The sequence below is a fragment of the Mauremys reevesii genome, linkage group 2 (assembly GCF_016161935.1).
Source record: "Mauremys reevesii isolate NIE-2019 linkage group 2, ASM1616193v1, whole genome shotgun sequence".
Lineage (NCBI taxonomy): Eukaryota > Metazoa > Chordata > Testudines > Geoemydidae > Mauremys > Mauremys reevesii.
Window position 1 is genome coordinate 264143707 of NC_052624.1, and position 26662 is coordinate 264170368.

Sequence of the window (26662 nt, forward strand, 5' to 3'; positions counted from 1 at the left end):
CTTGCCTTTACTTTTTTGTAACTGTCTGTACAGTAACCGGAGCTAAAATCAATCCATCAGCCCGCTTTTCAGATCGACCTTGCGTGTCCAAGTTATTCAGGTTTACAGATGCATAACAATTATCAGATAGTGCTTGCTTCCTTGTGAATATTTTTCAGAATTGTTCATTCTTTTGGATATTATCCTAAAGCCACATCCTATTTCTGCTGCCTATTCTGGTACATGTTCAGGCAGATGTCAAAAGCCATTTGAATAGAGTAAGGAATAATTTTTATTCAATGCTTTTCTTGACTAATGGAAAGAGATGTACATGACCTCCGAGAGTGCAAACAGACCTTGTTTCCTATCCTAAGTAAAAAAACAGAAAAACTAAGACTCCTTTCTTGGAGATCTCCTTGTAAAGCGAAAAATTAACCTCAAAGTTATAGCAGGTTCAGCCGGGGCTGGTTTGGGTCTTTCAAATGAGGAACTTTATAAGAACTATCCATGCACCTATTTTGACTCAACATTCTCATCTCTGTGCTGACTGAGGAACCAGGTTGGAGCAAACAGCCTCTTCACTTCAGCTTCACTTCACACATGACCATCATAATCTCCTTCCTCCACTGCCCTCTCCTCCACCTTCCTCCCTTCGATGCTCCCTCATCTTTCCCTTTTCATTCCATTTAGCTTATCTCCTCCTGAGTCCCACCTAAACCCCGCCCCTCCAAAAAATCCCCATAAAACTAATATGACAATTGCCACCATCACATTAATCTCTCTGCTTGTGTGTTATACTCCTTTCCTCTTCCTCTTGTCTATGTAGATTGTAAGCTCTTTGGAGCAAACATTGTCTACTACTCTGTATTTGTACAGCACCTAGCACAATGGGGCCTCGTTCTCGGTTGGTTCCTAGGCACTGCCATAGTAAGCATGATTATTAAATAATCATGGTTTAGTTGGGTTTTTATACCCACCCCAGGCCCTACCCCAAGTAGTAAAACACCACAGAAGAAAACAAACTCTTACTCAAGCTTCTCTTGCCCCGACCCCATCTAACCAGAAAGGCCCACTATCTCAAGAGAAGCAGTCCTCTGAGAAGATTCCCCACTTCATCCCTCCAGCTGCATATGTCCCATCCCTCTCGAAGCTGATCTTCCTTTGTGACATTTCTGCCGTCTAGGTACTAACTGCTCCAGTCTCCTCCTGTTGCCAGTGCCTTGAGCTCCTGCCCTACACCCCCACACAGAAGATGGATCACTTGACTACCTGTTCTGTTCATTCCCTCTGAAGCACCTGGCATTGGCCACTGTTGGAAAACAGGATACTGAGCTCAATGGACCTTTGGTCTGACCCAGTGTGGCCATTCTTACATCCTAAAAATGCTTCCCTTACTGAAAGCACCCCATAATGCCTTTTACATGAGGTGGGGGAAAGAAGCACAAAAGGGTGAGTGAAGTGAAGTGAGATCACAGAGCAGGATATATATTTATTTACATAAATAAGTGCACAAGCTTTTCCTTCCATAAGCTTTCTTCTCAACATTCCTTTTTTAATTAGATTTTTCCCCTCCACAAATGTCATTGATGTTGCTAATATAAACCAAACAAGAAGGTATATCAAAAATGTACAGCAGCATTCTAAAATGTACAATTATTTTTAGTAAGAGATCAGTAAACAGACACTTACATGGTACAACTTGTTCAGCAGGAACCTATAAATAAGGGAAAAAACCCACAATACGCAATATGTTCACACAGCTTCAGGAATGTTCAAGTGTGGCCAAAGTGCATAGCTGTTGGAGCCTGGTGATTAAAAAAAACAGGTGTTTCCTGCCAGTAGCCTAGGTTACCATATGAGAACCCAAGATATACAGTCGCCTAAATAGCATCTGAGAAGAGATTTGGAAATGTCTATTTGTTTTCAGAGGTAATGCCATAGACACTGGGAGCAGCAGGCCCCAGCACTTAATGGAAGAAACATTTAAAAAAGTGTATGCACACATCTGAATATTTATTCATCCTCCTATTAAAAACTTCTTGTTCTCTGGCTGTACATACTTAATTGTGAGGTCAACGAATATACAATGCTTTCCTGACCAAATTCTCAAAAGCAAAATGTAAATTTGTGTGGCATGCAAACCCATTTTTTTCAATCTTCCCGCAGAGGTCATGTTTTCTAGACCTTTAATTATTTTTGTTCCTCTTCTCTGGACTTTTTCCCAATTTGTCCACATCTTTCCAGAAATGTGGTGCCCAGAATTGGACACAATACTCCAGTTGAGGCCTAATCAGCACTGAGTAGAGCAGAATAATTACTTCTTGTGTCTTGCTTACAACACTCCTGCTAATACATCCCAGAATGATGTTTGCTTTTTTTGCAATAGTGTTACACTGTTGACTCATATTTAGCTTGTGATCCACTATGACCCCCAGATCCCTTTCCGTAGTACTCCTTCCTAGGCAGTCATTTCCCATTTTGTATGTGTGCAACTGATTGTTCCTTCCTAAGTGGAGTACTTTGCATGTGTCCTTATTGAATTTCATCCTATTTACTTCAGACCATTTCTCCAATTTGTCCAGATCATTTTGAATTTTAATTCTATCCTTCAAAGCACTTGCAATCCCTCCCAGTTTGGTATTGTCCGCAAACTTTATAAGTGTGCTCTCTATGCAATTATCTAAACCATTGATGAAGATATTGAACAGAACCGGACCCAGAACTGATCGCTGCAGGACCTCACTCGATATGCCTTTCCAGACTATGAAGCACTGATAACTACTCCCTGGGAATGGTTTTCCAACTAGTTATGCACCCATCTTATAGTAGCTCAATATAAGTTGTATTTCCCTAGTTTGTTTATGAGACGGTCATGCGAGACCTTGTCAAAAGCCTTACTAAAGTAAAGTTATACCACATCTACCACTTCCCCCCTATCCAGAAGGCTTGTTACCCTATCAATTTATCATGTTGGTTTGACAAATCCATGCTGACTATTACTTATCACTTTATTATCTTTTAGGTGTCTGCAAATTAATTGTTTAATTATTTGCTCCATTATCTTTCCAGGTACACTGTACATTACAAGAAGGTACATGATACATTTATTTGCTTCCTGCAAAACTGAGCATATTCATAAGAGCAGGTACTTAACTAGAGATAAAGCTGCTCAGTGGAACTCTCAGAGTTCATATGCAGCAAGCCACAGAAAACTACTAACCCGAGCAGTGACCAAACCCATTTTGTCCTATGAACATTACAGAATATAAAGGCTGCTTGCTTTTTTTGGCTGATCCTTTTCTATGGTAATGGGACCATACATTAGCATAAATGGTTTCCTATATAATGCACTGCCAAAAACCACTCAATCAGCACTTCAGGGATGTGATATTCAACAACAATGCTCATACTCTTCTTTTTGGCACTATCCAGTGTATGTTTTATTACAGAGCCCAAGTAGATCTTCTATAATTAAGATTGGATTCAGTTTTTCACTTAAATCAAGTTAAATCACTTTAATTCAGCCTCTGTTTTGCATGAATAATACCATATATCGTCCCCAAATTTATGCACATAATCTGTGAGTAGAGTGTGAATTTACAGGATTTTTAACCACATTTACTTGGTTTGAGTTAGAACGAATTTAAAATGGAACCTTTATGAAAAAACTTCCTGCCGTGTCTTATCTGTTTTTGGACTCTTTTCACTAACCAATTCATAGGTTTTTAATACTACAAGGGACCATTATGATCATCTAGTCTGACCTCACACATAACACAAGGCATAGAATTTCACCCCATAATTCCTGCATCAAACCCTAACTTCTGGTTGAGCTAGGGCAAATATTTCAGAAAAATATCTAATCTTGATTTAAAGACTTCAAGTGGCTGAGAATCCACTGTCCATCTTGGTAAGTTGTTCATCTTTTTCCAATGCAAAGTCTGAGTAGGGCTGAGAGTTAGGAGCATATTCCATCCACATCTGTTTTGAGCTGTCATTTGAGCTATTTGGTATAAGTTGTTCTAATATTTAATTGCCCTCACTGTTAACAATTTAAACCTTCTACCTCATCTGACACCAGATCTCATTATGCCTTTATCAGATTAAAAAGGCCATCTATTCTATCAGAACTCTTCTCTCCATGAAGGTGTTCACAGGCTGTAATCAAGTCACCTTTGAATCTTATCTTGGATAAGCAGAGTACTTAGTTTTCGGAGAAATTATGTTGTGATTAAGCAAAGTTATTAATTAATGTAGTGAATCTTTACAGTTACATTCACAATTTGCCTTTGCACAAAATGTCCGTCATTTCATAAAAATCGAGGCTGCCCCTAAAAAGGATGGCCAACATCCCCTATGGTGTCCAATGAGACTGAAGCCAGAAGATGCCCTCAGGGAGGATGGCCACAATTTTACTAAAGTCTTGGTATGTCAAAGTGAGGTTTCCCCTAATAAAGATGGGAAGCCATCTCCCATTATTTTCAATGGGGATGAACCCATGGTGAGCTCAAGGACAAAGCATTCCTATGCTGTATGTTTAGAAAGCTAGACAGGAAACTGTAAGGAGATTCTATGCAAAAACCTGGCTGAGCCAGGGGGAACAGCAGCTGGGGCTCCTGGAAGAGGGAGAGCTGTGTGTCAAGGGCAAGAAGAAATTGTGATCCAGTAAGGCTGTTTGCCTCGAGTCTTATCGCTGGAATCTAAGATTTAAGTAGTACTGTCTAAAACTTGCCCATTGTGCAGCATTGATAACTATGCTATGTTTCCCACATTCCCTCTGGGCAGGACTGTATGATAGCTTGGGACTTTGTAAGGTACTTTGCTATATCTGGTTAGGAAGAGAAATGCTGGAGAGCAGCAGTTCCCAAACTGTGGTCCAGGGTCCACAGACAGCGGACTGGTCATAGGGTGCTGGCTCCTCCTTGTTCCCAATGGCTAATCTGCTCATCAAAGATGTCACTAATACTAATTCTACAGGTAAGCAATTGCTGTAGTTGCCACATGTAACCTTGATTTATGTGTTCCCAATAGTTTAAAAATAAGGAATAGAACCAAACTGAGCTCCTCAAGGGTCAAGCTTCTGGGGCAGTTACAAATATTTTAACTTAGTGGAGGACTATGAATGACATAATGAGTGATAGAATTAAGACTTTATTAAATAAAATTAGTTAAAGCAAACAGGCTTTCCAATATAACCATATACTGCATCGATACTCACATTCTAGGATGAAATGGTGTATGTAGGGGTGATTAATCCCTGTATGAGTAGAATGGGTATGTAACCCTCTCTAATGGTACCTTGATGGTGGATGAGCAAGCTAATCTAAAATTAGCCTACTGCCCTTGGTATAATCATAATACCCCTTAGTTAATTAGCATTAAGCCTACCTTTTACCATATCTGTATTTTCACTACCACCATTAAATATTTTCTACTTTCTCACTGGCTATTTCACATTAAACGTCTTAATTAACAACTGCATCAATAACTATCGATACAGATCCCATTCTTCCAAAATATTCACATTTTGTCTAAAACACTCATGAAAACCAAAACACGTTTATAACATGACCTGGGGTTATGTCCTAACTTTTCTCTCACTTGCTTCTGAATTGTCTCACTTCACTTCACTCATGTTTTACTAGGCCTTGTTATCAAACCCAAATTTGGGCCCCAAAACCTACTCTCTACTTACATTTCAACACACTTCTACTTAACATAAGCAAGCATCACCTCTACATGCTACACACAGGGATGCTATCTGATCACTGAAGGGAGGGAGAGAGCCCACAAGACATTTTCTTTAGTAAGACATGGGTAAACACTGCTCTCAAAATCGTTTCGGGAGCCCTACTAGAGAGCTATTTATTGTTCAATGCTTCATGATTTTCTCTCTGACTTTCTATTTCAAGCAATAACATTCTTTCAGCCTTACTGATAAGTTTTTGTTGTATTAAAGTGATGGCTTGGAACTGTCTGGGAATCTGTGGTCGTATTTATTCAAACTTTGCATGTCTAATGTCCTCCTGCAGCTGGATGTTTAAGGCTTATACTCATCCCAGCATTCTTTGTTTCATATTCATGTGGTTAACATGCAATGTTTGTTTTTTTCCTAATCCTTAAATTGGGGTAAATGGCCGGGAGTAACAGATTGTGCATGTTGGGATTTTTGCCCATGGCTCTATGTGGATGGTTAACCAGCTGCCTGCTAACAAGGCCATGTGGGTAACAATCTGTTACTAACTTGGGGGCAAATCCTGTCGCCCTTACCCAAGTGAAATTCCTGTGGCCTCGGAGACTGAATATGGAGTGCAGGATTCGGCCCTGTGTTTTTTAGTGAACTAGCATCTTCAGAATTAGCTGCTAACAGTTTGAACGCAATGGGTCAGATATGAAGTAACTCCATTGACTTCAATGGAAGTACTTTGGATTTACGCTAGTGTAAAATGAGATCATAATCTGGCCTGTTCAATCCAGCACCATTTCTCACAATTGAGCAAAAGCACTTGCATATAAACTAGCTGTTCTGACAATGTTATAGTACCTCAACCCCTGATCAAAGTGGCCTTCTCCTATGACGATGGAAGGCCTCTCCTTGGGTAATATATTCATACATGCGTGATCACATGTTTGTCAAATGGAAATCATAGCCCTGCTCTAAAATGCCTTCAAATCCAAGGAGAATCATTGTGTGGTAATCGGACAGCCTTAAATGTATTATTCAATGGCTGTTCCCCAAAGCAGCTTCCCCTTGGTAGTAAAATCATTACCTTACTGTTTAAATGTTCAGGCTTTAATCTCTATTTCACAGTTCATAAAGCACCTTTATGATGCAGAGATTTTTTTTAAACAGACAGAAGATGGCTTGTTTTTTCCTCCCTTGATTACATTCTACTCCCACAAGCAGTGAACCATTGACATGTACTACTGTTTTTAATTGCACGTTTCTATTAAGATGCCGGCACAGTGCATCTCTTTGAAGCCCCAGTGTGATTTGCTACGTGCTTGGCATCTGCACAGTCAGGTCTGAGGTTAATGTGTACACCATACAACTCATTAGCTGCACGTAACTATCAGAGCCAAAAATCAACATGATTGATCCAACAATATGTTTGGTCTTGGGACTGAGCCTCAAATGAGGTCTTATCAAAAGCAAAGGTCAGCAGCTTGGCACAAATTATGCTGTACATATTAAAAGCTTTTCTTTCAAACTATTCATTAGGGAAGGTAAGAATGACAACTAATATGGGCCTCATTAAAAACTGAGAAGGGGAAACCCCTTGGAGAAGGCAACGAGGCTCCATCACTATCAATTTGTTTTTCAGTCTTTCGCTAAATCTTTTATTTATGTTACAGTGAAGACAGTGGAGTGCTTAAGCAGGAGGGGAGAAAAAATAACAACACTTCAGGGGAATTAATATAACTCATTACCACTCCAAATGAGCAGACAGGATAACTTTGCAGCAAGAAATCAGCCTATAGGGTTGAAGAGTTTGGGGGGAGAAGGGGGAATTGAGCTAAAGCACTTCTGTCCATCTTGCCTATCATAAAACAAATATCTAAAATAAGCACACACTAGTATTGGCTGTGGGGAGTGGAGGATATAAGTGAACTTTTCAACTAATGACACGTTTCAGAGTAGCAGCCCTGTTCTTTTTTCAAGTAATGGATTCCTTTCAACTGCAGTCCTTTATGAGAATTTCCCACAGAACTCAACTGTTCTTGCTGCAGAAGGTCCCTGTGACTAGTATCTCGCAATATACTATTTTGCATATGGCACTGCCATGTTCTCACCTTCCGTTGCGACCAGGAGCATTGAAAATGCTGGCAGTGGAACAATTAGGTTAAGAAAGAAATACTGCTACACTGTCTCCAAAGTTTTGTTGCAGTGTAATTGTCTAATGGCACATTTTTGTTAGGGCTGTCATGGTATTAGGGTATTTTCTTTTTATAGGATGCAATAACAGGGTAAAAGCCTGGAGTTAATAGCTGCAGGGGAATATTATATAAGCAGAGGTTCATGGCTAAAATTAGACTGATTTTATAGTCTGCATTGAATTAATGTCTTGCCATGTTGTAAATTATAGTGCATGTAACTTTTCCCTCACCATTATATTTTTTACTCTCATATTTTCCTAAAGGTCAATCTAATCACTCCAGCAAGCAAACTTTGAGTCAGAATTTAGTTTCTTTTCAGGGTATTTTTAGAAAAATTTGTGTTATTTTCCATCTCAACTCTTGTTTGGCGAAACAGACACTTTGGACTGAACGGTCTGTCCGAGAGCCAATGCAGTGCTGGGAGATGGGCTCCAGCAACTGTAACCCCTGAGCCAAGCAGAGGTGGAGGGAGGCACTACGCATGTGAAGGACAAAGCATGCATAGTGCTTCTGGGAGCATGCTTGGCACACCCACCTGTTTACACCTACGTGACAGGTACTGTCAGCCAGAGACAGCATCTGAGCAATATAACTGGTGTATGCACTGGCAGGGATGGCCAGGGCCCTAATCCAATGCCCACTGAAGTTGAATGGTCAGAGTCCCATTTACATCAATAGAAGCTGGATCAGGCACATACCCCCAACAGGTCCAGGCGCACCACTTCTGGTGTTAAGGACACAGTTTTTAAAAGCAACCTCTAATATGTTTCTATAGGCATCTAAACATTGATGCAATAACTGCCAAGCAGGATCAGAACTGTGATCTCTCTAGTCTGGTTGGTATGGAGGGAACTTGCCTTCCCCCAAGATTAGAGTGAAACTTTGCTGCTTGCTCTGCAAGTGGTTGCAATAGGGGTTCCATGCCTGGTGGAGGCTTTGAAGAACTTACCGCTGGCTCTATGCCACTGATTCTGTCCTGGTCTCAGTGAAGGGAGCTTCCATGCAGCCTCCTTAACCATCTTGGCATGGCCCTCACTAGCACACAAGCTGGCAGCCTGGTTTCTCTGCAGCCTACTCAATTATCTCAGCATGGACACTGTCTGCATGCAAGCTGGGCACCTGGTTTCTCTGTCTTGGCATGTACTTCACCCTGACACCAGTTGGGAGCTTTGCCTTTGGTGCAAGAGCTGCCCTGGTGACTGTGTGTGTGTGGTGGGGGGAGGGGACTACTCTTTGTCCAACATTTCCAAAGTTGGGGGATTGGGACGGGGATGCTTCTCCTCAGAAAGCCAAAGGGATTTTTTTTTTTAAAGTTTAGCAATTTTAACTTTAAGACTTTTCTCCCTCAAATCAAGAAATGGAGAGATGTTTAGCTAAAAATGTCTCTACAACTCAGTGAAAATTCTGCTCCAAAGGGAGCCATCGTGTGTGCCATCTGGAGGCAGAGAATTATGGAGAGTTCTCCTGTGAGGTGGTCGTAAACCCGGGCTCAGAGTAAAGACCTGCTCTGCCCCTCGCTGCCACTGTGAAGACTGTCTGACACGGAGCGAACCAAGAATAGCATAAGCAAGTACACTCAGGCAAAAACAGCTGAGCCAAGCAGCAGTTGAGGGTCTTTGCTACATAAGGCAGGAGAGTTAAGTAAGCTATATAAGGCAGCAAACAAAGAGCCATGCTTTGATCTAGACGTGTGTTCATCAGTCAACAAGCAGGCCCCATCTCTAACATACTTTAAAATGTTTTAGGAAAGCAACACAGGCAGTGTGGTTAACAGTGTACATCACACTTTTTAAAACATGAGTCTGCATTATGTGATGAATTAGTGACTGTACATTTGGTAACACTTACTGATAGGAACTCAGCAAAGGGATAGCTCTGCTGAAAACAGCTTAGTTAAAGTGGCTCTCTTTCAGCGAGGACAGGGCTTAAGCCATTTCTGAAAACTATTCTGATCTGTGCTTCATGTGGGTGAGGTACATGAGATTGGGCACCACAGAGCTATCTGTGGGATGAAGCACATACCTTGCTTCAGCCAAGTGATATTATTGAACCTTTATATTTCAGTAATGCTTAGAAGCATCAGTCAGGTTGCACTGGGCCAGCGTTTCTCAAATGCGGCCACGCTGGCCACATGCAGACACCAGGGACTTTGCTTGTGGCCAGCCACAGGCTCCTCAGTGGTGATTAGGGAAGAGGTGCAGGGAGGGAAGGGGAGGGAAGCAGCGGCCCTTCCCCCAGAGCCACCAGCAGGGGTTGGGCCCTGCCCCTCTCTGCAGCAGAAACACTGGAGAAGCAGGCAGCTGGTGAGAGTTCCCCACCTTCCTGGGACCGGTGGAGCTCGGGCTTCTGGCTTCAGCCCTGGGGTGGCAGGCTCCCATGGGGCGGCAGGCTCTGGTCCCTGGCCACAGGACTTCAGCCCAGACCCACTGGCCACACTGCTTCCTCCAGCCCCCCAGCCATTGTCCTGGCCCCCACTGCCTCACTACCCACCTCCCCATTCAGGGCTTAATTTGTCCCCCAGCTTGTCGGGGCTTTGTAAATTTCCTGTGAAAAGTGATATCTATATGTTTTGTTAATATCACTTTTCATTGTCTCCCAGCTAGCTGGCAAGTCTGCTGCTGTGAAAAATGATATTAACAAACATACAAATCTCACTTTTCATAGCAGCAGACTTACTAGCAAGTCTTCAAAAAAGCAACCAAAAAAAGCAAAGGAAACAACAACAAAAGCCAAGAATAGGCGATGCACCTTACTTTGGTTTCTATTCTGTTTAGGTTCAGTAGAGAATAGAGACAACTGTACATTATTTTTATTATTGAGTTTTCAAAAAAACCCAAACCCTTACATAAATAAATTACAATGATTTGGAGATGTATACATGCATATTTATTTGTTTTTTCCAAAAGTTAATGAAGTATTTTAGGAAAAACTGTCAGAGAGGCCACCAGCAAGAGTTGGTGGCCGCACTCTGAGGCCACCAAAAAAATTGTTGTGAGAACCCCTGCACTGGGCACTGTGATATGCACAGAAGCTGTTAGCAGTAGTTTAATAAAGAGAGTTATACACTACAGCTCCAGAGGATGAGACTGAAGGTGGAATTAAAAGGAAGACTTCTCCTAAGATCCCTGAAAAGGCAGAGAGATATCCAGTTTCCTTCGGGCAGTTCTCTGCACCCATTTCCACTGCGGTGCTCTCTCCAAGTGATGGGTCACAATTTCCTCTTTCAAAATAAATACTTCGTTTGTTCACAACTTTAAGTATATCTTCAGAAGGCCAGACTGGCTTTTAATTTTTACTACATGTTCCTGCAAATTCTGTGGTCACCCACGGGAGTTCATACAAGACACATGTGTCTCCTGGTCCGGAAATTGTAAAAGCAAGCAAAATATCACAAACAACATAATCCCACCAATGAAATGCAGTTTCCTCTGGGTCTGAAATAACAGTAGCACCAATATGCAATATTTTAGGACAGGAATGAAGACTATTGCTGTAAATTAAACCATAGGGAGAACTCAGAACATACATAATGTAATTACCTCTACTGGAATTTCGCTAGGGCACTGGGGCTAATTATAGATTCATAGAACCCTTGTGAAAAGTGCTATGAGGGATATGTAGGGTCTGATTTTTAAACTCAGCCTGCAGTTTCATGTTACTTCAGGTTTACGTCTTTCCTAAGCAGAGGCTGGTCATTCTCCCAGATAATGCAGTCTGTTACATAATTGAGCACTATGCTGTGCTGTTTTAAGAAGCAAACAACCAAGTTCTGGAGTTAATAAGTTACAAAGTCAAGCAAAATGGGGCAACAGGAGAGATCTCCCTGTTCTTATACAAGCGTTCAAAAATAAGTGAGCTAGCCAGGATTTAAAAATCAGTTTCTTGTTGGGGAAATGTATAGGATTTTTCCATTTTTGTGAGATAAGTAGCAGGAGTTTTATCATTGAGGTGAATGGGAGAGTGTATAATGCTGCAATGAGGTAATTATAGATGGGGTTTATCCACTGACCATCTTCAAGGGCATATGACATGATCTTTCTCATTGATAACATTTTCACCAGATGTGTGGAAGAGAATAAATGAATGAAAATTATAATTAAAACAAATTCAACAATATACCCAAGTCTCCTATGACAGTGAAGGGAGAAAAACAGATGTGATAAAGTGCACTGTGCATGTTCTGCAAACTTTTTTGGGAAGCACTTAGATGTTATAGTGATGGGATCTATAGAAAACCCTAAAATAGACAGCATTTCATTTATCCAGGCAGAAAGCATGTTGATTGGTTAGAGGAATTATGGCATATTAGAAGTCAAAGGTCATTTTGGCTTAAATGAAAAACACCACAGCGCTTTCTAATGACTTTCTAGCAATGAGTTGGGAATCAGGAGCCTGGATTTTATTCCCGAATGTATCACTGGTTCCTAATGTGACTTTGCTTAAGTCCCTTCACCTCCATGTACCATCTATAAAATGGGGCTGCTTAAAGAACTGATTAGTCAAAATTTGTGGGGGTACAACCGCAATACCATATTTTAACTTTCTATTCTAATGGTTGCTTAGCTTACACCCTCTGGCATTAAAAGATTGAATACATGAAGGTGGTTAAACCAAAGTACCTAAATACATTTTTATCTAACCTAAAATAATCTAACTACATTAAAGTTTTTTTTTCCAAACACATTTTATTATCATGGTTATTCTAAGATCCCCCAAATGGTATCACATTTTCACTGAGGTTCCCCTTTAGTTCTTTAAAATGTACCAAGTCATTACTGAAAATCCATGACCACAATCCATGAGTAGAGTAACAATATGACTCTGCTGCTGCTGCATGCTTGTTTCACTAACCAGAGTGTAAATGAATGCAAAGCAAATGGGAACATGGACACGTTTTCATTTGAAGCCCATAAATGGGTTAAAAGGAACTTTTGTGCCATTTGACTAAATCTTGTTTGGACAGCTTGCATGTTTCACAACCAGAGTGTTATGCTTCGTTCCAAAGGATAAGGGAAAACAGGAAAACAGATAACACAGCACTATCCAGTCCAATACTGAAGGAGACAGCTGTGATAAAGGACATCCCACATGTCTTAATTCCAGTACAATGATATGGTTATCTGACTGCTGAGGAGTCCTAACATTCTAGAATATATTAGCACACTTTTCATTTTAGAGATATCATACATTGAAAAATAATTCCAATTTATGTTGCCAGTTAGGCAATTTCTTCTCCTTTTCCTCATTTGGGTATGTTCTCCTCTCACATCCAGCCACTGGATTTTGACAACAATAACTGCCTGCCTGCTAGGCAGAGTTCTGTTAACATGTGCCAAACACTGTAGTTAAGATCCAGTGGGCAAACCCAAAAGAAGAATCTTCTTTTTTTACTTTCAAACATTATTAATATTATCAGGGACCTTAGAGCAACTCTTACATTTAAGATGCCTAATACATGCTATGATAAAGGATTCTTCAGACCACTTCTTTGAGAAGCATTAAACACTTCTATAGTTTGCAAGAGGCTTTTGAAGTTCGCTGCCTCCAGGCTACAGAAACGCATTTTCTAGGTCTGCATTTATAAGTTTTGCCAGCATAGCTATGTCAATTAGAGATGTGATTTTTTTAAGATATTGCTGGGCCAGCAAAAGCCCTGGCATAGATGCATTTACACCAGGGGGAAAAAGTGTGATTGCAAAAAGTTATTTTGCTTGCCAAACCAGAATAAGCTATACTGCCAAAAGCACTGTTTTCCGGGATCATTGTATAGATATACCAGCTAAACCTTTAAGCATAGACAAGGCTTTTTCCCCAGGAAATTCTGTTCAGCTTTTGCTGAGATACAAACTGTTAAATCACCATTTCCCACACAGTATAGCTCTCTAGTGCAAGAGACGGATTTTGCCCCATACCCCACTGTTCTGTTCTTCCCATACTGAATCAAACTACCATAAGCATCCCTTTGCTTGCATGATTGATAGGAGAACACCACTCAGGAACCCAGGTAAGAGAAGGTGGACATTGCCAAACAGATGGGACCAATGTACACATACACACACAACCCAGGCCTCTCCAATCTCCTTATCTTGTCCCCTAGGATCTGATATTACTGTCATTTAATTCAGTGGCAAAACTCCCATTTACTTTAATGGAGCAGGACAGAGCTTCCAGTTCCCTTCATGTTGATGGAGCTCACTCCGGATCTTCTGAGTGAGACTGCTTAATCTGATAGCTAAAACAATGAATTTTTCTCTTGCCGGAGCTCATATCCTTCTTTCACCAGTGGTATCTTCAGGTTTTTTGTAATTATCCACATTTCTTTGCAGACTAAGCCCTTCCATACCGAATCATTTTTCCCTTCAATTCTTGCTTTATCTAGGGGTGGAACTACTGACAAACACAGAGAATATCTTAGACTAGAAGACTGTGAATAGCAGCTGCATACAGTAAATAATAGCACAAGTCTCTCAGTGCATGAAGAGATTGGGTAACTGCTAGCAGAAAAAAAATCACTGACCATCTCCATCCAGTGCAAACCTAGCAACAGGGACACATGCAAGACTGGATTATTGCAACTAGTTCCATCAGGGCTGAACCAAGAGGTCTTCCAAAAGCTGCAACTATTGGCTGTATGCAAAGGCCACGACTCTAAGCAGACCTGGCTGGCATGAGTACATCACACCAGGGTCTTAGCCAGTCAAATTCTGGGACTTGTTCAAATTCCTCATCTTCCTTAAGGCTCTAAATAGGCAAAAACTCCTTTACCCTAGGAACTCTCTCTCTCTAAGGTTATAGCATGCTTGCTATGCCCTGCTGAAAGAGTCTATGTTTTACCTTAAAAAAAAAACAATGAGGAGTCCTTGTGGCACTTTAGAGACTAACAAATGTATTTGGGCATAAGCTTTCATGGGCTAGAACCCACTTCATCGGATGCATGGAGTGGAAAATACAGGAGCAGATATAAATACATGAAAAGATGTGAGTTGCCTTATCAAGTGTGAGGTCAGTCTAATGAGACAATTCAATTGACAGCAGGATACCAAGGGTGGAAAAATAACTTCTGAAGTGGTAATGAGAGTGGCCCATTTCAGACAGTTGACAAGAAGGTGTGGGTAACCGTTGGGGGAAATTAGTATTGGGGAAATTAGGTTTAGGTTTTGTAATGATCCAACCACTCCCAGTCTTTATTCAGACCTAATCTGATGGTGTCCAGTTTGCAAATTAATTCCAGTTCTGCAGTTTCACATTGGAGTCTGTTCTTGAAGTTTTTTTGTTGAAGAATTGCCACTTTTAGGTCTGTTATTGAGGGACCAGGGAGACTGAAGTGTTCTACTGGTTTTTGAATGTTATGATTCCTGATGTCAGATTTGTGTCCATTTATTCTTTTGCGTAGAGACTGTCCGGTTTGACCAATGTACATGGGAGAGGGGCATTGCTGGCACATGATGGCATATATCACATTGATAGATGTGCCGGTGAATGAGCCCCTGATGGTGTGGCTGATGTGGTTAGGATGGTGTCTTTTGAATAGATATGCAGACAGAGTTGGCACCAGGGTTTGTTGCAGGGTTTGGATCCTGAATTGGTGTTTTTGTTGTGTGGTGTGTAGTTGCTGGTGAGTATTTGCTTCAGGTTAGGGGGCTGTCTGTACGTGAAGACTGGCCTGTTCCCCAAGGTCTGTGAGAGTGAGGGATTGTCCTTCAGGATAGGTTGTAGATCCTTGATGATGCGCTGGAGAGGTTTTAGTCGGGGGCTGTAGGTGATGGCTAGTGGCGTTCTGTTACTTTCTTTGTGGGGCCTGTCTTGTAATAGATGACTTCTGGGTACCTTTCTGGCTCTGTCAATGTTTTTTTTTCACTTCACCAGGTGGGTATTGTAGTTTTAAGAACGCTTGAGAGATCCTGTAGGTGTTTGTCTCTGTCTGAGGGATCAGAGCAAATGCGGCTGTATTTTAGAGCTTGGCTGTAGACAATGGATCATGTGATGTGGTCTGGATGAAAGCTGGAGGCATGTAGGTAAGTATAGCGGTCAGTAGGTTTCCGGTATAGGGTGGTGTTTATGTGACCATCGCTAATTATGTAGTGTGTAGGAAGTTGACCTCTTGTGTGGACTGGTCCAAGCTGAGGTTGATGGTGGAGTGGAAATTGTTGAAACCTTGGTAGAATTGGTTACCTTGTGGTGGTAGGGGAAATAGCATTCTGAGTGGAGGAATCACAATTATGGATGTGACAGATATCACAATATCCTGGATAAACCTTATGGAATTAAGTTTTAGTGGGGGAAACCATTATAATGAAAATGCAAAAGGCTGTGTACTATTGTGGGATTGTACAGAATTTCTTTAAGAGGAAGGCATGATTAACGCAATCTCTGGAGCATATTAGGAACGTCAAAGACTTTTGGGGGACACTACATGTGAAGTGGATTTCCTAGGACATACTTGGGGATGACGGGAATACAAATGACGCACCTCAAATCCATCCTTTTGAAGCTACACTTTGAGCAGAGACCCACTGTCTGACTGATTACCTATTCTGTCTCTTTAAGAAGCCAAACTGCATAAATTTGTGACTGACAGAGTCATGGATTGTTCTTTTTTGGAGCAAAGGGTTTAATGAACTTGAAACTGCAGGAAAACTCCTGGGTTGGGGTTGAAGGACTGCTGGGAACTGTTCAGCCTGGAAATACCCCACTTAGAAGGGAGAGAAACACGGGTCTCCACACAAAAGACAACTGGGGAGCAAAAAACTTAGAGTGGGTGCCCTTGCTGGACAACAGAGAGGGGAAAGAGGTGCAGTTGCCCTGAAATATAACAATGGCACAGGCTTCTGCATAACAAACTGAGCTCAAATCTCACCAGCCTCTGAACACCTTGTAAGACACACCTGTCTAAACAATCACTTCGCCAAATACCCATCAGGTAATGACACCTGATGCAGAAAGAATCAAAGACAGCCCCTTTCACAGTGGTGTTGAGCCCCATCAAAATGCCTGAAAATAAATAACTAATTTCAGTTCTGAACATGAGCTTAAAAGCACAGCTATCAAGACAGGCAAAGTCAGAAGTATGGACACCTGGGGGAAAAAACAAGGGTGCATATTTTAATGCCATTGAAATACAATGGACACAGAGCTCTGGTAGAGGAACAACATGGAAATATGGCAATGACATTACTAAAAGTGTCTCTCTAATATAAACACATTTAGTATGTGTGTAAAAGTCCCCTCCCACCCCCGAAGGTAGGAATTTCTTTTATGTATCATTCTACCACTAAAAGGCTCTCAAAAAGGGGCATGAAAAAGGAGAGGAACTGTAAGGGAGAGGGACATCACCGTACCCTCCTGCCCACTAGCCTTGCTAATCCCATGGGTCTGATTGATTAAAGAAATAAATGAGAGGGTAGAAACTTACATACTGGGTAATGTATACACTTCCTTACAAGCTGATACTTGGTATTGGAGTTAATACCAGAAAAGCATTAAGAATGTCTGACTAATAAAATGGTCCACAGAAAAGTTACAGACCCTGTCACAAAAGTATGGAAAGCAGAAAAAACCCTACGGAGATGAGTCAAGTACACACAATGTAACTAATGGGATTGTGATAAATAAAGTGGGGGGATAGCTCCCTTTGATGGACACCCAGCCAGCCAGTTAGCTGTAAAATCCCTCTTGGTGGCTGTTCTTTACTTGCTTTATCTGCAAAGGGTTAAACAGTCCCCTAGGTAAAGAAAGAAAAAAGTGAGCCCCTGACCAAAAGAGCCAATGGGAAGGTAGAACTTTTTTAAATTGGGAAAGAAACTTTGCCTTTGTCTGTTGTTCTCTGGCCTGGAGGGACAGAGCAGCAATGCTGTAAGCAGCTTTAAGCCAGGTATGATCATAAATCATCAGATCACACCTAGAACTACTTATCTGAACTCCAAATGTGTAAGTAAATCAGAATGTTTAGCTAGACGGGATTAAGGTTATTTCTTATTGGCTTGTGAACTCCTCTGTGCTAACCCCAGATGCTTTTGTTTGCTTGTAACCTTTAAGCTGAACCCCACAAGGAGGCTAGTTTGGGTGCTTGATTTTTGGAATTGCTCTTTTAAAATCTAGCAAAAGCTTAAGTTCCAAATGTATTTTCTTTCTTTTTGTTTTTAATAAAATGTACCTTTTTGTAAGAATAGGATTAGATTTTTGGTGTCCTAAGAGATTTGTGCATGTTGTTTAATTAGCAGGCAGCCACAGCTAATTTCCTTTGTTTTCTTTCTCAGCTATTCCCTGGGGGAAGGAGGGTGAAAGGGCATGAGGGTAATCCACAGGGAGGAATTCCCAAGTGCGCCTTCCTGGGTTCAAAGCATTTTTGGGGGGTTTTTTGCATTTGGGTGGTGGCAGCGTTTACCAAGCCAAGGTCAGAGAAAAGCTGTAACCTTGGGAGTTTAAGATAAACCTGGAGTGGCAAGTATTAATTTTTAAAATCCTTGTGGGCCCCACTTGTGCACTCGGAGTGAGAGAGTGGGGATTCAGCCTTGACGGGGCTTCATTCGACCATGTGGGAACACCATGTTGTGTTCTTCCCCCCTTCCCCACCTATGGACAAGTGGCAATTTAAACAGAGAGGGGACTCCCTTTCATGGGAGGGCAGACAGTACTGCTGCTGGCTTCCGCAAGGCACTTTAACCAGCTGGAGATAGCTTTAAGTTCTGACCAGGGCTCCACAGGAGTAATTCTGCCAGAGAAGGCACCCAGGGAATGTGCTGAATTCAGCACCCTGTTCAAGTGGGGAGAGAGATAACTCAGTGGTTTGAGCATTGGCCTGCTAAATCCAGGGTTGTGAGTTCAATCCTTGAGGGAGCCACTTAGGGATCTAGGGCAAAATCAGTACTTGGTCCTGCTAATGAAGGCAGGGGGCTGGACTCAATGACCTTCCAAGGTCCCTTCCAGCTCTATGAGATAGGTATATCTCAATTATAAGGTACCATGACTGCTCCCATTTTCTGGGTTGCACCAACCAACTCCTGGCTGGGACTGTAGGAAGCTTGCACCATGGTGCCTCACCCTCCAAGTCAGATTTCTACAACCTGGGACCTGCAGCTTGCATCCCAGTGACAAAATAAAACCAAGCTGAATTATTTTATTTTATACATACCCTTTATTTCCCCTTCGAAATGGGCTCCCACAATAAAGCAGTTAGGAGATTTTTGACTTCTCACCATTACTACTGTACACAGCTGAGTGGATAGGTTGGTGTGAAAACATGTTTACTTTCCAAAGACAACACCTCTTAATATCTATCAATGCTAATTCTTCACCGTAGCTATTCTAACGGTACAAAAATTAGTACACACACAGCCAAATCCTGGCTCTATTAAAGTCAATGCACATTTTGCCATTTTGGTGCTGGTCCACAATGAATACTAAAATTTGATGCAAGATTTTGAGCCACGTGAAGGGGTTCCGCTCACTGCAGGCACCGCCTCCTTGTGGTTAGAGCTAGGAAATAGTTCTTGCCCCATCTGGTGCCCCCTTCCATCTGCTACTCATGCTGACCCCTTTCTGTGACTCAGGGTGCTCTCTCTTCATGACTTGGCCTGCTGGCCAAGGTCACTAGATAGACCCCTCCCTTCCAGGGCAAGAAAGGTTCCACCGGACAAGCTGTCCATATGCCGTCTCAGGCAGTCTTCTGTCCAACTCCAGGTCCTGTGCCACTTTGCCAGTGGCTGGTAAGAGAACCTGGGCTCATCTGCTACTCTGGGTTCCAGCCCAGGGACCTGATGACTAGCAACCTCTGTCTGCTCAATCGCAGACCCTGTTGCTGTTTCCACCCAGGCTCCTCCATTCCTCACCTCTCTCTCTCCTAGCCTATCTCTGGGTTTACTCCTGGAGCTTCTTCTGCTCTCCGTGGCTACTTCATTCGTCTAGGTCTCTTGTAAGTTTCCCGAATCCAGGGCAGGACCCCACAGCTTACTCTCCTCCTTGTCCCTGGTCAAGTCCCTTTACCTCTAGTAAGTGACTGCAGACTTCCTCATGGTAACTTCTTCCTGCTCTCACCTCCTGGCTCTCCCAGCTCCTCCCCAAGCTGGATTCCATCTACCGTTAGGCCCTATCAGTACCTGGTTCCCCTCAAGGTGCAGCATCTAAAGAATTTGCCCCTCCTGGCCCACATTAACCTGCCCAGAGCTTGTGGGGGGTGGACACCCCATCACAAGACATGAAGAAAGCGAGGGGACCACGTGTTATGCAGATTATATGGTGATTGTGAGGATGAGGGCAGACGGCAGATACTTTTCCTTCTGAATGAGGAAACACTGGGTTCAGTTTATAAATATATACACTCAGTAATAATTTTAATGAGAATAAGAACAAGCTGCATTTACGGTACCTTTGATCCTGAAGGATTCACAAAAGGATTCAATGACAAGAGAAATCAATTGCCCACCAGTGGAAATGCAGCCCCCCACTTTAGGGTGGAATATGGAAGCTATTTTATGCCAGTATCACTGCATAAAATGTCAGTGTATTTTCAGAATGGATGCTCATCTCTTCTTTATTTAAATGCTAGCACGTCCACAGTGTGCTGTTCTGCAAACCTGCTGTGCTGCTAAGGAACTGTTTGCAATTTCTCAACTCTCCTTTATTTTAATCCTGCTATGTGGTGCTGATCACAAACGCTTGAATAAGGAAAGGCACCTCTGCAATGTATTCTGAGAACATGCAAAATATGATGCTTTAAGTGACCTTTTAACCTGCTCATCTTTAACATGGATATTTACTTTAAGCCTATCGATATACCATTGCAAGGTGTGTAAATATTCTAATGCAGAACAGCTACATTCACCTAGGATTGGAAGACAGTCTCCTGTTCTGAAGAATACAGGCTGAGCATATAGAGGTGTATGCCTTCAGAATGGGGCTACATACTCAGATGATAATAAAACTTTTCATGCCCAATAACTATTGGTGTTTTGCCTCTTCTTCGGGGAGATGATTTGGAAACAATGAGAAGCCAAACCTATTCTATGTTCAAAGAGCTTATAAAAATGAGTGGGGGAAAAGGGAGGCTGCCCTGATGACCCCAAAGCTGCCAACTGTAAATTTCAAAGTTAAAATTCATTAATGAGGTTCAGCAGTTCTAACAAAGGGCCCTATTCTATTATGGTGAAATTCAACCCAAAATTTTATGTGGTATATAGGCCTCAGGCTGGCTCTCTACAGGATGAGCTTCACCTTAACATAAAAGCAGGGTTAACGATCACGGACTTTTAGTGGCTTTTCTAAGCTTGGATGGAGCTGGGAAAGGTATCTGAAAATTTTTGCATCCTTTGCCTCATTATGAAGCACTAATACACCACATGTGCTGCTGATGAAATCATGTGTCTTTTTAAGTACACTGTAAAAATCAGAGAACACAAACTATTAGAGTGTAAAGTAGATTTCTGGAGCTCTGGCACTGAAATAATGTTGGACCTGTTCCTGTGCATGCCTGGATTGTTTTCTCATTACACCAATGGTTCTCAAACTGCGGCCCATGAACCACCAAAGGTCTTCCTAGTGTATGCAGATTTTAACATTTGAGAGCCAAGCAGATGGGAGGCAGGCCCCTCAGAGGATCTGGTTACTAAATGGTCTGCAGAAGCAGAGTGTCTGGGAACCACTGAGTTAGATAAGATACAACAGGTCACAGCAGGCACAATCAAAGGCCTTTGTAAAAGCTAAATAAAAACAAATATCTGATTCAGCCTCTACTTCCAGACACACAGAGAGCTTTGAAATGAAAAAGGAAATATCTCCATTACCTTTTCTGCAAGCCAGCCTAGATGCCTAATCTCTCGACTTCCAGCGATCCCACTTTTACCCAGCTGGTCTTTCACCTCTGAAATCACCCTGGGAATAAGATCACTCACACTGGAGTGGATAGCATTGAACCAGGCCTGGGCTGTGGCTGAATCCTTACTCCTTAGAACCACAGTGTGCTTGGCATCGGGTGAATGGACTTCAAGAAGCCTAGAAAAACAGGAGGAAAAATATTACTTTCGCTCTCAAAAACTTGGGTTAATTAATTGACTAAATATACTACGCCCTTTTACAATAAAGCAACTGAGCTAAGAGGACATCGGCAACGTCTTAAACTAAACTTACCTTTACTGTTGTTGAATTTAATAGCATTCACCTTAAGGATTTCAGCTCTGGTGAGGTTAGTAGTTGTTGCTCCTTTGAAATGCTGATCCTTAAAGGTGACTTGCAGAGCAAGACCCTGTCCCATACTTGGAACTTCAGTGGCAGTTCCAAGCGCGGAGTGACTAGGTTAGAAGGGACATTCATTTGTTACTTAAAACATATTTTGTTGTTTTTCAGGTCCCATGAATTTCCAGCCTGCTGTGGATCACCACCTCCTGCCTGATGCGATGCCCCAGCAAGCATTATGCTGGTGACATGACACCCTCCATGAAACCCTGATGGAGACTAGAGTGTATCAATAAGGGTTAGGCAATTCCCTTCTTTTTCCAGTATTACAGATTTTCCTGCAATGATTAATACACCTGTTATAAACCCTACAGAATAGTGCTACAAAGAAATAAAAACCCCACTACCTGATCCTATATAAGGTGACTTAAACAGAGTTCCACTGTGAGCTTGATGTCACCACCAAGCAGGAGCCAGCAGGCCACACTGATTCAGATTTCGTGGGAAGTAAAGTAACAAATGTTCCGAATGCTCCCTTTAGACCCTGTTCACACAGAATGGGAATGTGTTAGCTATAACCATATCAAACAATGGTTCTTGCTAGCAGTGTCCTGTTACGGTTTCCCTGACTAGCATGGAGATGGGTACTTTTCCCCCGAGAACCATGCCCCACAAACCATAATGTGGGTTGCCACCTGTAGTTTCAAAGTACAGTTTAAAACAGTTTTTGGCAAACGAGAAATTTCCTCTCCATGCTGGTCATGGGAACTGTGCCAAAAACATTACTAGCAACAACTGCTTTTAATGTGGGCTGTCTCATACAGCTCTGCTCCCAGGGTGGACAGAGCCTTAGATATGGATTGGTGGGGTACTGTGTGCGTGCGTGCACACACTTTTTTCAGTTAACTTTGTGGGCCACTTTTAATGCCTCCCATCAGAGCTTGAATAAGTTAAAGCGTGGCCCAGCTATGAAAAAAGAGAGTGAAAACGGCACTGTGGGCATCCATATTTATTGCCTCTGTGACTCCACATTGCATTTGCTGTTTATAATACAAATAATAAGACTTCCTCATCTAAATTCCATCTTTGTAAATTCATTACCTGAGATCAGAGTCAAGCTGTATACTTCCTGGTTTGAACCTCACTGCTGTAAGCTCTTTCGGGAAAGGCCAGGCTATTTCTATTTCTGTGTGTACATTCCTAGTACAGTGGAGCCCCGCTCCTTGTTTGGGGATGCCAGGCAATACCGTAATATTCATATATACATCATTATCAAGATCCTGAAATTTGGAGCTTAGTTAACAATTCTGCTGATATACAAGTCAGAGCAGAATCCAACTTACTCTCCCATAGCTGAGTTAGCACTATAGGGTTGACAGCAATCATTACACTTTTGGGGGGCTGAGGGAGCGAGAAGGGGGGTGTGTGTGACTCTAAAAGCCCCTCAATGCGAACTGGCAGAGAACCCACCATACTGTAACTCATGTCAGGCCTGACACACTCATTACTTCCAACACACAGTCATAAAATGTATCTAAAAGGTGTTATGTAAGGTATATGTAAATTGATGACATGCTGGTCTTGAAAAATCATTGTATGATGTATGTGTGAGTTGTGTATAAAGAGTGCTGGAAATATGTTCTTAAAATATGTTTGGGAGGCAGTGCATAAACCCAGTCTGCTCTAGACAAAGGAATATTGTTGTACCTGCCTGACTGGCTTGGTCACATGCAAAGGACAATGAAAATACATTTACATATAAGGTAAACAAAGCCATCACGCTAACAAGCAATGGAGAGGATAGCTTAGTGATCATATCAAGGGACAGAATCTGCACCCCAGGAATCCTTCCTGGCTCTTGAGGCATAGACAGTGGACTTTGGGAAATATAAAGGGAGCAAAAACTTAGGGGACATAAGGTATAGCACCGTCTGAAAGTTGGATCCCCTAGCGTGGAGAGCTAGAGACGGTAACTTGATATAAGAACGAAAACTACTTAGGCAAAGATTGTAACTTGCTAAAATTAAGATTTAGTCACTAGAAACCATGTTTTGTTTGTTACCATACCTGTCTCTTTTTCTTTTCCTTAGTATCACTTACATCTCTGTTCTTTATTTAATAAAAACTTATTCTTAGTTTTACTATAAACCATCTCAGTGCTGTTTTATACTGAAGTAAGTGTGAGTCTTCAGCTAACCTAATCAGCTGGAGCGTACACTATCTTTGGAGGCAATGAACTTAATTTCTGTGAGTGCCACAGTGAGAAGGAATGGACACAGCAGAGAGACATCTCTGGGGAACTCAGGTTCACAGATTCTTACCTGCAAGGCAAAGTTTAAACTGGCAGAGTCTCGAGGACTTTGCTGGTGAGGAAAACAGACCCAGTGCTCTCGCCACTAGGCCACACTGTCCTCCATTTTAATAATTCTTCTAAGGAAAAGTATTATGTGGGGGAAAGACTTGTATTGCGCTACTTGTAACAAAAGTTAATGTTCAGCTTGATTTTGTGAAACAATGCTCTTTGCAAAAGTATTATATGACAATATCTTTAAAAGAACCCCCAAATGTACTGTGTTACAAACAAAACATTGTACAAGCACTGTATACCAATCTCCTAGAACTGGAAGGGACCTTGAAAGGTCATCAAGTCCAGCCCCCTGCCTTCACTAGCAGGACCAATTTTTGCCCCAGATCCCTAAGTGGCCCTCTCAAGGACTGAACTCACAACCCTGGGTTTAGCAGGCCAATGCTCAAACCACTGTAATGAGAGACTGTTTTCAGTTACAATGAAATTGACGGCAAGTTTGGTGTTTGGTTCTTTTTAAGTTAATTTGCAGCAATGTTTGGTTTAAAAATAAATTCTCCATGGCTAAATAACTTCCAAATGATAACATGAATCCTTGCCATTTTGAATTAGCAGCCTGAATGATGTGTGTCACTTTAATAAACAGCTATTTTAAACACACAAACATATAACTTGCTACGTTTGCCCCCCAGAGTGTATTTTCCTTGGCTGCATCAATTTAAAGTGTATGTCTAAAATAGCTATATTCCTTTTCCCTCCCATCAGCTGTGTCAAGATACAAATACAACAATATATAAATAGAGTCCTTCAGTTTCTTGGCAAAATACATCAATTTAGTTCTTCTTATCCTAACCATCATGAGCATTTAGAGGGTTTATCCCCAATAAATTCCTTTAATTGAATCAAAATAATCAAATCCTGTTACAATTTGGAATTATGCAATACATTTAATAGAAAAATTTGCAAAGTATCATCTGTATATGATTTTTTTGATAGGGTTTATTTTTAGGAAAGGTGATTACACCCGGTTTCTTGTAAATTGCCTGTCAGACACCAAAGCTTGATAGTGATGTACTAACAACTGCAAATGGCTACATTACTCTTCACCACATGACAGGAAGATGGAACAATATATACTGTATTTTTTAAAGTGATTTTAGAACTGAGGAAAGATGCGTTGACAGTAATGACAACTGAGCCCTTCTATCCACAGAAAAGATTCAGCATGGGAAGTAACAATGCAAGTGTAGCACCCCTCCCTGCCCCCTTGTGGACAGTCCACATAAGATGAGAGTCTACTATAGCTACCAGCTATTTACTCCTTTTGCTCAGTCAGCAGAGACTCATGATTTTATGCGGAAAGTCCAGAGATCAAATCTTGCAGCTAGCCTGAATGAGGGTCATTATAAGAGCTGTGTAAATAACAGATTTTTTTTTTGGTTTGCTGGCAGTTCCAAAATAAATAATAATAATAATAATAAAATAAACTGGCTAGGTTGAACCAAAACTGATATTCTTTCTGAATTTTCAGCAAGTGAGAAAAATTTCATTTAGTTTCTGTGCATTTTTAACCCTTTCTTTTTTAAAGCAAAGAAAATGAGGGGTTACATTCATAGAGGAGGGGGAGGTTTACAACCCTACCACTTCTCCTGCTGATAGGCACCTAAGCCCTTTCTCACCAAAAAAAACACACCGAGAAGGAGGTGCCCCTCTCCCCCAATAACTTTTAGCCCAGTGCTTAGGGCACTCCCCTGGGATGTGAAAGATCTAGGTTTCAAACACTACTCTGGAGCAGTGACTGGAACCCAGGTGTTTTCCACGTGGATGCCCTACTCACCAGACTAGTGTAGTTCTCACTCTGACCCCATGGCTGTTCAAGTATTATCCAATCTATAAAAAGGGAAATAAGGACAACTGGGGAATTACAGACCAGTCAGCTTAACTTCTGTACTCAAAGATAATGGAGTAAATAATTAACAAATCGATTTGCAAACATTTAGAAGATAATAAGGTGATAAGTAACAGTCAGCATGGATTTGTCAAGAACAAATCATGTCAAACCAACCTGATAGCTTTCTTTGATAGGGTAACAGGCCTTGTGGATAGCAGGTGAGCGGTACATGTGGTATATCTTGACATTAGTAAAGCTTTTGATACTGTCATGCATGACCTGCTCATAAACAAACTAGGAAAATGCAACCTAGCTGAAGCTACTATAAGGTGAATGGAAAACTGGTTGGAAAACCATTCCAAGACAGTAGTTATCACTGGTTCAGAGTCATGCTGCAAAGGCATAACAAGTGGGGTCCCACAGGGATCAGTTCTGGATACGGT

General features: G+C 41.6%; 1 protein-coding gene across 2 annotated transcripts in view; it reads right to left on the minus strand.

The window, feature by feature from the left end:
• SNTB1 (syntrophin beta 1) overlaps window positions 1-26662 on the minus strand; it is a 150704-nt gene that overhangs the window by 39287 nt on the left and 84755 nt on the right. For both annotated transcript variants that reach the window (XM_039526946.1, XM_039526945.1), the window contains exon 3: window positions 21636-21843. In XM_039526946.1, the coding sequence (XP_039382880.1) occupies window positions 21636-21843 (208 nt within the window). The remainder of the gene's footprint in view (window positions 1-21635; window positions 21844-26662) is intronic.